This window comes from Embiotoca jacksoni, unplaced genomic scaffold (assembly GCF_022577435.1).
Source record: "Embiotoca jacksoni isolate LCO1_2020_lvr unplaced genomic scaffold, fEmbJac1.0.p SCAF_29, whole genome shotgun sequence".
Taxonomy (NCBI): domain Eukaryota; kingdom Metazoa; phylum Chordata; class Actinopteri; family Embiotocidae; genus Embiotoca; species Embiotoca jacksoni.
In genome coordinates this window covers 519256-532878 of record NW_027185380.1, presented here as the reverse complement: position 1 = coordinate 532878, position 13623 = coordinate 519256, and the positions used below count along the sequence as shown (strand labels likewise).

Below are 13623 nucleotides of genomic sequence, written 5' to 3'. Positions count from 1 at the left end.
AAAAATATTTTTTTTTATGTTGAGTCAACAAAAAAGGAAAGAAATTGGTACTTTTACTTCCTGCAGACATGGTTTGAAAAAAGTTCTTCAGAGCTGCAGCGGCAGCACGATGAGCAATTACAAGCGAGCCGCTGGAAGATACTTTGTGGAAACTTATTTTAACCGTGAAGAGCAGAGCTGTGAGCTGATTTATTATGATGGAGACCACGATGTTCTGGAGCCAGAGAGGAGGATCTGGGCTTCAAAAAGCTCCTCCTGACTTTCAGTCAATTCTGCCCCTTTGAGGAGAGACTACAGGTGTATGGATGTCTCTGTGTGTGTGTGTGAGACATTACATTTTATTTCAGGAATATTAATATGCACTTCAACTTTAAGAACCGAACAAACTGCTACGAACTGATTAAACATCAGTCACGTCGGGATGTTGCCCAACAAGGTGTGCGTTCCTGTTGAGAAACCTAATATATCCTCGTGTTGTGAGCGCAGACACTATAAACGCACCCGATATGGCACTGAAGTAAGCGCCCTCCTCTTCGTCTTCTCCCTCCCCGTCATCATCCTCGTGCGACGACGACCCCCCCACGTCTCCCGTGTGGTCCCACTCCAACGGCAGGGAGTCCACGCTCACCGGCGTCTCCCGACCCGACCGTTCCAGCGGGGAGGTCAGCAGGTGGATGGGCGTGGCCGGGAGGCTCCCCTGGCTCCGCCCCAGCCACGGCCGGCCAATCAGCTCCAAGCTCGACTCCAGGGAAAAGGTGGAGAGCTCCGGTTCTTCCGTGATCACCTGGGGGCAGAGAAAGAACAAGTATTCAACCGGGCGTGAAGGACGCACGTGACTGTCCGTCCAAAAATGTCCATCATAATAAAAGTTCATCTTTGCAGTTGCGTTTTTGAACCGATTGTAATATTTTACAGAGAACGAAAACGGTGTAAAGGACAACAGATGGCTAGCAAATGGTTAAAAATATGTTGGGGATTTTGTCATGTCTGCATGATTTAGGTTGGAAACTGAATGTACAGTAAATCCAGGAAGTGTGTGTGTGTGTGTTCCAGCTCACTGGGGGCTGGCTGAGGCGCTGGTGGAAGCGGACCAGTCTGCTGAAAACCTCCTGGCAGTACGAGTGAAGTTCCTCCAGCTCGTCCTCGATGAGTGCCGCATCCTGCTGTGAGCTCTTCTGAATCAGACCCTCCCCAAACACGATCAGCCCGTCAATGCGCTCGGTGTTCAGGGTGATCTCCTTCTGGAAACTCTGAAGCGAAGACGGTTGGAACGAAGAGAGACTGAGTCAGGAAACTCGAGGGAAAAACAAAATACGAGCGCTGTGAAAGAGCGCAGCAAATGAACTAGACGCTGTCTACAGATGTAAACTGAAGCATCTTAACACAGTTCTTCTAAGAATCTTCCCCACAAGGCATTTTCTCTCTGTGCGTGTGTGTGTGTGTGTGTGTGTGTGTGTGTGTGTGTGTGTGTGTGTGTGTGTGTGTGTGTGTGTGTGTGTGTGTGTGTGTGTGAGGCCTCACGTTGAGCTGCTGTATCTTGTGATGGACGTCAGTCTCCAAGAAGTGTTCCACGTTGGTGAGCTGCAGGTCCAGCTCGGTCAGCCACACCACCATGCTCTCCCTGGTGCCTTCGAATTCCTCCCTCTGGCTGGTAAAATACTGCAAGAGATAGACAATTATATGGACGAATAAAAGATAATAATAAAATCTAATATCGTCTGATTCCAGCTTATTAAATGTGAATATTTTCCAGTTAATTTATTCCTCCATGATAATAAACTTAATATCTTTTGGGTGTAGACAAACTAAAACGTTTTAGGCTTTTAGCTTTGGGAACACATTAAAACTCATATTTTTAAGCATTTTATCACATTCTTAAATCAAACACCTCGTTGATTAATCCCAAAACACAATTGACAGTTTAATCGAAAATGTAATTTATTCATGATTGTATTGCTCACCACTCATGAGTGGCGTGTAACAGTATGTAAGAGAGACCGTGTGATGGAGAACTGAAGCAGAGGACTGAAAATGAATCCTTCAAATGACGTCGAGAACAATTCGTCAACTTCAAATGAGGGTAAGGGATTTATCTTTAAAAAAAAAAAAAGTAGAAGAGTAGAAATATTTGACTTTTAGAAAGAGGAGAAAGAATTCATGTGCCAGTGTAGGTTAAAACCCAGCATGTGAGAATTACTGTGAAAGTGTTTCCGACGTTTGTTGAGAGGAACAGTGAAGCTCAGTTCACATGATAATACATCACGGCTTTTTACAAGTCATATTTCAAACTCCTCTGAACAACGCTGGAACTGGACAGAAACTTTAACACTGAACTACAAATTAATTTGCTCATGAGTTAAATGTGGCACAAAGAAAAAAAACAACTTTTAGGTTGAGTTCCTGCGGCGTACCTTGAGCCTGCGGAGGATGGCGGCCACCCTTCGGTGCAGGATGTCCCAGCGCCGGTTGCCTTCGTGGACCATGGCTTTGAGCTGGCTGGCCCGGTCGGTGCGGTTCTCCCGGGCCAGGCGGCGGTACTGGTTGTTGACCAGCTCCAGCTGGGTCAGACGCTCATGAACCTGCCTCTGGAAACCCTGAAGGTAGAAGAAGGAATGAATGAATGATTCAGTGTGTGATTGTGTTTTTGTTCTCATAGTGTGAAACAGAGCTGAAATGATTAATTGATTAAACAATTACTCGTTCAACCAAAAATTATTCTGCCCCAATTTTGAAAATGAATCTGCCCTTTACACCGTGTTTTTTTTTTTTTTTTTTTTTTAAGAAAAAAAGGTAAAAAAATATTTGAACTTTAGAAATATAAATATTTTTGGGCTGCCTTGGTAAAACATTGTTGGACAAAAAGAAACACATTTTAATATGTAAATGAGCTTTTGGACACAGTGAGTGGAACATTTGACTATTTCCTGACATTTTATAAAGACCAAATGATAAATATTTATTGGATTAAGAATTGATTTGATTCATTTAGATTTAGTTGATAATGAAAATCAACAGTTTCAGGAATTATGCCCATTTTGCTTGTTGATAATGATCAGTCATAGAACAATGGGTCTTAAATTGATTTCTTTTCCATTGTTTTGGTCGCGCAGCAGCAAGAAGGAAAAACATTTTTAAAGTCTGTCAACTCAACAATCAAAAATTCATGAATTCTGGTGGCATAAAATTGAATACAGAACAATTCCAGTATTCAACTTGGAGGAAAAACAAAACAAATCAAAAACAGAGAAGAACTGATCAAATAAAATAAAGCAGCTGCAAGCCTCTGCTGAACCTCACAACTGACCTCAAACTTCTTGAGTTCCTCCTTGGCGACAGTAAAAAGGACGTCTGCAGAGTTTGGGCTGGCAGCGGTCTGTTCGGCCATCTTCAGCCAATCCTCGAACTGCGAGTAGTCATTGAGGAACTTACACCAGAGACTCCACGTCTCCTCGATCCTGCAGGGACACATCATGTTGGGGTGAACATTGTAACATTCAAGCTAAAAAAAAACAGCTAAAAGTAGAAGTTCTTAATCAACATATATGTTTATTTAGATTTGAAATGAACAAAATGGAACAAATTCTTTCAGTGTGATGACATCAGGTGTAAAGTTTAGAGGTCCTAAACAGGTGCTCATCGTAGAAGTGTGTTTGTGGATTAATTGGCTCAAGAGCTCCATGAATCATAAAACATGATAACAGATAAAGAGCCCAGAGGTTCTTCTGTCATCTGCAGTGCACATATTTACTGTAGATGTGCACTGGTCAGTTTAATTCAGCGCGAGTGTGTTTTAGCTCCTACCTGAGCCTCCGGTCCAGAGCCAGAGCACAGATGGTCCTCCAGCGCTGGTCCAGGCTGCGGCTGGTCTCCTGCAGGGAGTCGCTCTCCGCCTCGGTGCCGCCGCCGGCATCTCCGTCCCGCAGCAGAACGTCGCACAGACTGAGCACCGACGCGACGCCCTCCGTGTGCTGCTCGATGTCCCGCTGCAGCTCCTGGACAGACATGAGGACGGGCGTTACAGCGGTCCACCCCACGGACCTGATGTGTCAAACGTCAGGCCAACGACGGAGGACACTGAGGCACCGCGTGAGACCATCGCTCCCAAAATTAAACAAAGACGGATACGAATTATTTATCATAAACAGACAAAGAGTAATCGGGAGTGACAGAGAACCGGGAGAAACAAAAAAAAAAAACAATGGACATGAAAAAAAGAAAGAAGAGCGAGAAACAAGATATTCAGACAGAATAAAATTGAAACAGAAAAATAAACAAAAGAAAACAAGAAACCACGAACAATAACAATGACAACGTGACATGAAACGGCACAACAGTGAAGTTTTCGACAACTGCTGTGGAGTTGTGTGTGTGTGTGTGTGTGTGTGTGTGTGTGTGTGTGTGTGTGTGTGTGTGTGTGTGTGTCCACCTGCTGCTCAGCCAGCCTCCTCTGGATCTCCTGTTCGTGACACACGCTGTATTTGATGGGTCTAGACAGCTCGGCCTCGATGCGAGAGAGCCACGATCGAAGGTTACTCATGTTCTTATCCAGCTGCTGCACCGTCACCAGAGTCTCCTTCAGCTTCTTCACCCTGAAAACACACACACACACACACACACACACACACACACAGTTATATAAAGTGTACCACACTAATTCAAAACCAGGAAATCGATCACGACTATTTGAACTATTAGTAATTATTTATTGTGGGTTCTGACTGACATTTAATTGAGAGGTTTGTCACTTGTGATCCGTCGTCCTCAGTTAAATATATCTGCTGATAACCGAGTCAGCCAAAGAGAGATTGATGAGACATTTTTAGAGGCCTGAGGCAAAATTATTCCTTAATTAACAAGAAAAAAAAGTTTTGAATAAGGTAGGGCTACTTTTGACCTCATGGGGGTCCCAGTCTTTAGGTTTGGGAACCAGTTAAAAATATTTAGAGAAAATTAAAAAGAAAAAAGACAAGACAAAAAAGAGAAATCATCAAAAACAAAATGGAAAAAAGACAGAGGTACAACATGACAAAAACAAGAAAAGAAATATGAAGACAGATGATAAAGAAATAAGATAGATAGAAAGAAAGAATGACATGAAAAAAGACAATGAGAAGAAAAAAGGACAAAAAAGCAAAAGCAAAAGAAGAAACAAATAAATAAAACAAAAATAAATGACATGAAAGAAAGGAAAAGAAACAGGAGTGAAACCAGAAAGGTCAAAAGAAATAAAAGGTAAAAAAGAAAAGAAAAACAAAAAAGTTTAGCTCTTTGCTGAACTAAAACCCTCTCAGGTATCTTTCACTAAACCTTCAAAGTCACCATGGCAACTGACTTCCTCATGAACACACACACACACAGACACACACAAGCACTCTGCGCCGCACTGACTGGTGTCATAGCAACGAATGGGACAATAAAAGCTCTCTTCTGAGCCTTAAAAGCCTGAAGTGTGCCCCATTTGGGAGTTTGAGTTAATTTCCCCATTTGATCTGTCCTCTCCCGTCAGGCTCGCCGCCAATATAATAATAATAATAATAATAATAATAATAATAATAATAACCAAAAACAGCCATGAGTGTCAGCGTCGGCCTGAAGAACGCACAAAAGAGTCCCAACAGATGCCGCACATTCAGCCGACTGTCGACAGGAGAGTGTTTGAAACGAGTGACTCACGTTAGATCTGTGTCTGTTTTCGAAGTTCACAGTTTGGAGATTTCTGACATTTTCGTCCTTCTTTGAGAGGATATTTGGATGAAGGATGACGTTATGATCAGACAACATTGAAAAACTTCGGCTACTTTGGTTAAGTCGGGGGATCATCACAGTCATTGCGATTCATGTTGTGGACACGATGACCGTCACGACAAAACTTCACAGCAATCCATCCAATAAGTTTTGAGATATTTCACTGCGGACCAACCGAACCAATTCAGCCATCCATTGAGTGGCTAAAAAAAAAAATATTCTTAAAGCCTGGCTAAAAATACATTTGGTCTTGGTCTAAAACTCAGGGAATTGCAGAGGCACCATTCAAAAAATGTTTAGATTAGATTAGAGCCTCAATAAACCAAAATGTTCCCATATTCTCGATCAGATCCCCGATTTAATCATAACTCTGCAAACATTAAACTTTTTTTACGCAGGCACGTTTACTAAATGGCTTAAAAAGGGTGATTTGTAGAAAGAAAAAAAAGTATTTTGTTGGTATTTGTATCAAAAGTCTTTACCTTAACAGAGGGAATAATGTCGAGTGTGTAGTGAGTAGAAGTCTGTGTGTGTAGTTAATGCGGCTTCATGTTCACGGCCATGTAATCGAGAGATAATACAGTCAGTATAAATTCTGTCCATGAAAACACTCCTCTACTGGGCAGATACGACCGTCCCGGTCAACTAACAAGTCTCTCTCTCCCTTTCACTCCCCCCTCCACCTCTGACAGCCCAACAAAAGGCCAGCAGCGTCACGCCGAGGCCAAACAAAGGCACAAAACCCGGTCAGGGGTGCTCGCCCAGGAAAAAAAAGGACAAGGGGAGAAAGGATGGAGGAAAAAAAAAAAAAAACGAAGCAGAAAAGAGCTGGAGGATAAGCGGAGGATGTATGGTTGGGTGGACGGAGATAACAAAGTAGGGCTGACGGCGGGAGGGCTCGAAGTTACGCAAAGATGAAACTCCAACTGACATTTACTCCTCTCGCTGTAATCCTGCAGCTCTTTACTGCACATGTGCTTTTTTTTTCTTTAACCCACCACAGAAAGCTTTAGTTTTTGTGCTCCAAACCATCAGCGCCTGCAGGAATTTAACTTCTGCCGGCCGGTGATCTTCTTCAACATCACTGGTCTGTATGCACCTCAAATCTACTGCGGTAATTTCGATCTCCGGTTGAACATGTACAAGGGGGCCCTCGTGTTTTCAGGTGTACTTTTCCCACTTGAAATAACTTCATTATTTCTCATGCTTGAAAGATAAATAAAAGGAAAAAAAAGTAAATAAAAGGGAATGTAGGCCCAATCCCATTTCCCCTTCCCGCGACCCTACCCCTCAGAGCCAGAAGGGGGGGCTTTAAATCTTAAACGAAAGAACTGGGACCCCACTCATAGCCGCAATTCTCCCGAGTTAATTATCAATACGTTTGTAAGTCTCCGAAATTTGATTATTAAAATGTATGGAAATATACAGTACGATGACGAAATATCGTATCTCAGAGAATCCACTATTAATGCTTAATAACAGGATTTCACTCCAGCTGTTTGAACCAGAAATATCTTTATGATCCCGAAGCTGCACTTTCAGGGCTACAAAAATCATTTTAAAGGACCATTTTTCACATTTTCTTTCTTCTCCTGCTACTCTCTTTGGAGTCTGCATCTGAAAGCATTCAATTTGGAGGACGAGACGACCACCTACCACTCGATCCCAACCTTACGCGCAAAACAGAGGGGGACCTTGAATCAAATTCCTGCGTAATGTAAAAAGGGTCGCTCACGGTGGCAAAGCCAGTTAAGCTTATTAGCAAACTTTGGCTCCATTTTTTTTTTTTTTTAATCTAAAAGCTGCACAGTTGAGCGTTATGGCCACTATAAACCGTGTTTCCAGCATCGGGACGCAGCTGATTTCAACCCCGCTGAGTGAAGAATCCGGGGATCCCATCTGGTTTACATGAGGTCAAGCCTGCTGAAATCTCCTCGCAGGGTCTTTGAGAGAACCTCACTTTGAGAACCAGCGATTAATACATACCGACATACCCCTCCCTCCTTCACGAGTCATCCTGCTGACAGACTCATAAAAAGGGAGGGGCAGTCATTTAGGACTCGGGGGACATATGGTCCTGTCTGAGACTTAAGCACAGCTTTTCTGTTTTTACAGTTTTTTTTTCCTGGTGGTGGTGGTGGTGGTGGAGGTGGTGGTGGCGGGGGGGTCGGGTGTTTAGGGTTAAGAGAGGAGTCTGTATCTTCCACAGGACTGTCCATCTGTCTGGGGAGGGGTGGGTTGGGTGGGTGGGTGGGGGGGGGGCAGTAATAGTTTACCATCACAGGGGCTTAACCTCTACAGTCTGTACATTAGAGGCCGCGTATTCCCGACAGCTGCGTAGTATGTCTAACAGCTAACACAACAGCAGGTGGATGGATAGCCAGAGGATCTCCTGTTTAATTACAGGCATCCAGTTTGAAGCCCTTCAGTAATGATGCTCGTTACTGTCGAGTGGCCTTGCTGTGAAATTGCTTGTGCAAGGGGAGCTGGGGGGGGGGGTGGTTGTTATGACGTGAATTTGGTGCGTGGTACTCAACAAATCGGAGTCATCTCAACCACACAAACACACTTTCAATGTTAATTTACCCATCATCACTGCGCCCAACAAATCGCCATTGAAAACTGCTTCTGAATTGCGTAAGTAATTTCTTTACATTGTTTGCTTTGGTTTGTATTTTTTTTTTTTTAAGGTGTTTGGTTGCTGCGTGTTAGCGTGTGTCCCCCCTCTCCCCCCCCGTGAGCCGCTCTCACCTGGACTCGATGTGATGGAAGAGGTGGTGCCAGCGCTGGTTGACTTCCTGCAGCGAGCCGTGGACCTGCGTCTGCTTGGCCTCGTCGCTGGCCAACAGCAGCTGCTCTCCCAGCTGCTTCAGGTGACTCTTATTCTCACTGAACAGGTTGATCTCCTCCATGCAGTCCTACGGAGGCACGACAGAACATTATGCTCCTTCATAAACATGATCCTTAAAATTTTTTTTAAAAAAATCAAGAAAACCTCACAAACAGAAGATATTAAATGCAGATTAAATTAGATTTATATGGAGATTTTTTTTTTTTTTTTTTTTTTAAATTTGAGTTTAACGAACATTAACACCTCATTTTCTGTTTACACTATTTTGTGTTACTTGCTCACAAATTTGGACAATCTGTGAACCCTTTAGCACAAAGGACATCAAATAGATGAGAAGTAAGCGCCTCGGTTTTTTAAATTCTTGTGCATTTTATTTTAAAATGACCATCAAAACACAAAAAAAGTTGCAGATATCGTTGTCATTTATTCTCTAAAAGCGGTGGAACACTACCTGTCGATACGAAGGAAGCTCAGTAAATACTTTTAAAAGAAAGCTGAAGACACAACAACAACTCTTTACTTTAGCCTTTAACTAGCTACTCCCGAAGCTCCTGAAATATAAAATGTGTGTTTATTTTGATGCATTTTATTTCTTTATATATTTCTGTATTAATTTATTTCAAAGTGTCTCAGACACACTCCCCCCCCCCCGTTCGGTGTTTCTTTATTCAACCTGCCAGACGCCCGTTTTCATGCCCTGAAGTCGGTTATCACCAGTAGAGTTCACCAGGAATTAGTATCAAGTGCCTGTAATTTTCTCGTCTCACTTAACGACACAAAACAACGATTCTGAAACATCCGAGCCGATAATTATCTTGTTGAGTAAACGAGCACGCTTCGAGATGAGACGGGAAGCTACAAAAGGCTTTCAGTCCCTGAAAGGGCAACTGTTGTGCGCGAACAAAGAGCGCGCTGCCTTTCCATTCCGGGCCGCCATCTGTCAGAAACAGCATAATGCATGTTGTTCATGTATGGATTCTAATCATGCCTTCACGAGTGCTCTCAAAGCCCCGACTCATGAACTAACTGCTGGAAAACACGGTTCTTTTTTTTTTTTTAGTAAATAACATGCAAATAACATTTCTCGTGAATGTGTTACGGTGTGCAAACAGAATATTATACCTGCAGAATAAATTCAATTTTTAATGGTGGTATTTGACATTTAGGTCTTCCTGAAAAAGCTCAATTTGACCAAATCCGTTTGTCACAAACTAAAAGGTGTCCGTCAAAATCTTCCAAAATAATCTTCTCGTAAGAGTTTCTGTGACAAGATATTATCAGACGGGAGTCCTAATGTGGATTTGATTTTTTTGGGGATTCTGTCACATTAAGACCTATAAAGTTTTACTATCCCCACGACGTCGTACCTTCTTCAGTTTGTCCACCATCTCCTCGATGCTCAGCTCTCCGCTGCGGCACACCTTGTTCTCCATCTGCGTCAGCCAGTCGCAGAACTCTTTGTTCTTGTCGTTGAAGATGGTCCACGCGTTGATGCGGTCTGCGACTTCCTGCCTGCGTAAGGATACCTGTGAGGGGTGAAAGGGATAAAAGTTTGCATTATTGCACCCTTTACGGCCGTTAAACATCTCTGTGAAAACCATCACTTCTCAGATTAAACATCATTTCCATGCTGGGCAGAAAGGTGTATTTTTAATGTTAAAAAAAACTGCTGAGTGTTATTTCAAGAGCCATGAACTATAAAAAAAAAAAAAAAAATACAAAAATATAAAAATTGTACTGGCAGGTCACCTGTGATGCCGTTGGAGGTAAACTACTAAGTGTACATGTGCCGATCTTCTTCCTACAGGTTATGAATACTGGATGGAAACTTTAACTGTTAATGATTCAGTTTTGGTTCAATATTCACACCAGAACCTTTTGATGCAATTATCATCTATTATCTTTCTTTTTTGGGGACAAAACAGGAATAATCGACATGAATATGTTGATTTTATGCTATAAAAACAAACAAATACGTTTCAATTACGAAATAACTTTGCCAAATACATTAAAACCTTGTTGGGAACAACTGCAAACAAAAACATCAGACTGGTGCAAAAACAAAAGCTTCAAAACAGTGGTGCCGAAGGTTTTTAATGAATATCAGTTTAAATCTGAAACGGGGTTATTGGTTATGATTCTTCCTGGTATGTAAGCAGGAAACACTGTGACCCAAATATAACAAAAAACAAAGCATTTGTGGACTTGAGTTTGGTGCACGAGGTCATTTAACCTGCTGAATTACTGAAGGACATTTTTCGCTCATTTCAATTTCACTTAAATATTGCAAATCTGCGATTACATGGTAGAGATTAAAATACTGTAAAACTGACTGAATATTACACGTTTTCTCTTGTTGGTATGAAGCATCGGGGACATTAAATCTCTGTCAGGATCAGAAATCAACTGAATTGAGAGAAATCCCCCAAGAGAGTCGAGCTATTTGACCAAAATTAAGGAGGTCCATTTTCCTAATGACAGATTAATGCCGTGAAAAGACCCCGTCACATGGCGGGGAGGGGGCTGATGATCTTTTGGAGGTTAAAGGGCTTAGTGAGCCCGCGGGACATGTTGAAGCAGCTATATTTTACTCCTCGGTGGCATTTATTTCATTTAAACGAGCTCCGCTTTGGTTTTAATGTACTGACACCGCTGGGCCTTCTGGACTTAAGAGAATTCGGGGTGCATTGTGGTGCTGCGGTCACCGTGCGAGAGACTTTGTGCTGCCCCCCCCCCACCAGCCCCGGAAACAATAGAGCCTGCCCCCTGAATCCCCCTCAGCCCAGCCCACCCAGGCCATCTGCTCGTTAGACCCATTCCAGTGCCCCCCCCCCTTACAACCTGTTAACTGTGCAGCAGAGACTGTGGTGGCTCGGATCCAAACGTCCCTCCGGCCACATCAAGGAATGAATAAAGACTCAAAGGTCTTAGGTTTGATCGAGCAGCTGGAATTAGTCTCTGCTTTCTCAAATAACGACTTTTTTTTTGTGCAAAATTGTGAAACTCCTGGAATAAAAATGGTCATAAAAGTAAAATTTGTTATGTCAAACTGACAAAACGATTATCAACACAGCATGCAGGTATTCTTAAACACTCAGTGACTCACAGGTCGCTTTTCTTTTTAGGAAATGATATGTCTCGGGTTTTATTCTGATGCCTTCAATATTTGTGGTGAAAAGTGTTTGTACAGATAAAGACGACAACACACTGAACACATTCCTGGCTGCTGTCGCTGCATCTGTGAATCCAAAGAAACTCCTGCCAACGCAGGAGCAGGTGGAACGCAGTCCTACAATCACCCAAACAGCACGAGCACAAATGATCCCATAACACCCTAATAACTGACAAAAATGTCCCAAAGCACGTCATAACCGTTGGTTTTTCAAGAACAAAAGTGCGTCTGTGTTCGAGCCAGAAGATTTAACTGTAGGAATCTGAGGCTGTGTGTTTACAGTGGAGCTGCAGAATTAAACGGGCCCCGTTGTTGTGTCGGACACTTTCATGTGATTGCTCCGTTAGCACAGCGTATAACAACGTTACAACCTTACATTGGAGAGGGGCTGTTTTAAAGCATTAGAATAAATTGCAAAAGAGTTGTGTTTTCTTTGGGAATAGCCAACAACATGAAAAAAAACAAAAAGAAAAAAAACTGTCAACCTCAGCAGAAATGTGGAGTTTTTGGAACTTTTGCAGAAGAAACATTAAGAAGATTTGATGCAGTTTTTCCTCCATGAACCTGCACATGCTGGCTCTTTTCTTAAGCAAATGTGTGTGTGTGTGTGTGTGTGTGTGTGTGTGTGTGTGTGTGTGTGTGTGTGTGTGTGTGTGTGTGTGTGTGTGTGTTCAGCCCCAGCGGTGCAGAGGCTTTGTGCTGCTGGTTAGCGGCAAGAAACCGCTGGTAGGAACTTTTCCCTCCTCCTCCTCCTCTCTCTGCTTCCCTCTCTGCACTCTCGCCACCTGTCCCATCCTCAACCTCTCGCTCCCTCTGCTTCATTTTATAACATCTCTCGCTCTCTCTAGATTCTTTTTCTTTTTTCTTTTTTTTTTTAGGGGGGGGGCAAGGGTGGTGTCAGCTCTCACCTTCATACACAGCTCTTCCCATTGACCGTGGAGTTGCTCCAGCTGCTGCTCCAGCAGAGCCGATTCGCTGGCCGCCACGTACTGGGACAGGTCCGTCTTCATGGTGGCCAGTTCCCTCAATCCGCCGGCCAGACGCTGCAGAGAGAGCTCCGTCTCCTGCATAGCACACGCACACACACATACGTGCACGCCTCAGCGCCTCAGCTCAGACGGCCATGCACAAGTTCTGGGTCGCTTCCCTACCGCTCTCTGTCGCTCGTGGTCGCTCTGACCGTCCAGATTAAAGGGCTGTGGACGGGGCAGGGGGGAGGGTAGCAGGGGGCGGGAAGGGGGAGGGGAGTGAAAGCATGGGGGTATTAAATAAGGGAAAGGGGGGGGGGGGTAAACTCGGAGGCTCTCCGGTGGGATGGGGGTGGCTGATGGAGCTCAGGGGTGGGGAAACTTTGACCAGTTTTTAGAGCAACTGACCCGATACGGTTTTCTTCCACATTCATATCATAATTTATTGGATATTATACAGCAACTTTATGCACGTGACAGTGTGTGACATGCACATCAAACAGGGAAGATTTTCAGTTTTATAACTGACAAATCTTCTTTTTTTTTTCCTCTATAATGAGCCTTTTATTGCAATACATTACACAATTAAAAGTGTCAGTCACCTTCAGTGTCTGTTTTTCTAAAAACTCTAAAATGGATTCGGAGAATTTGGAGAATTTTTGGTCTTTTGTGGAAACCTTTTTCTTAAATGAGGTCATGCTCTGTTAACACATTGAGTTTTTGTCTTTACCATCCCGCTAGATGGTTGCCTTGGTGATACAAGTAGCGGGGCTATAGCTAGGATTTTATAAACATTGAGTGACTCTAATGTCTGATAATGTTCTTTTTGTTCCGTTTAGCACAATTTATTTCCATACATTATAACCCACACTGCCGAGAACACATTT

At 43.1% G+C, this 13623-nt stretch overlaps 1 protein-coding gene across 7 annotated transcripts in view; it reads right to left on the bottom strand.

Annotated features, from left to right (window-relative positions):
* syne2a (spectrin repeat containing, nuclear envelope 2a) overlaps nt 1–13623 on the bottom strand; it is a 75049-nt gene that overhangs the window by 4280 nt on the left and 57146 nt on the right. For all 7 annotated transcript variants that reach the window (XM_069161675.1, XM_069161680.1, XM_069161676.1 and 4 more), the window contains 10 exons: nt 12677–12832; nt 9964–10122; nt 8497–8663; nt 4427–4589; nt 3802–3992; nt 3305–3455; nt 2412–2594; nt 1522–1659; nt 1059–1250; nt 502–784 (listed from right to left, as the gene is read on the bottom strand). In XM_069161675.1, the coding sequence (XP_069017776.1) occupies nt 502–784; nt 1059–1250; nt 1522–1659; nt 2412–2594; nt 3305–3455; nt 3802–3992; nt 4427–4589; nt 8497–8663; nt 9964–10122; nt 12677–12832 (1783 nt within the window). The remainder of the gene's footprint in view (nt 1–501; nt 785–1058; nt 1251–1521; nt 1660–2411; nt 2595–3304; nt 3456–3801; nt 3993–4426; nt 4590–8496; nt 8664–9963; nt 10123–12676; nt 12833–13623) is intronic.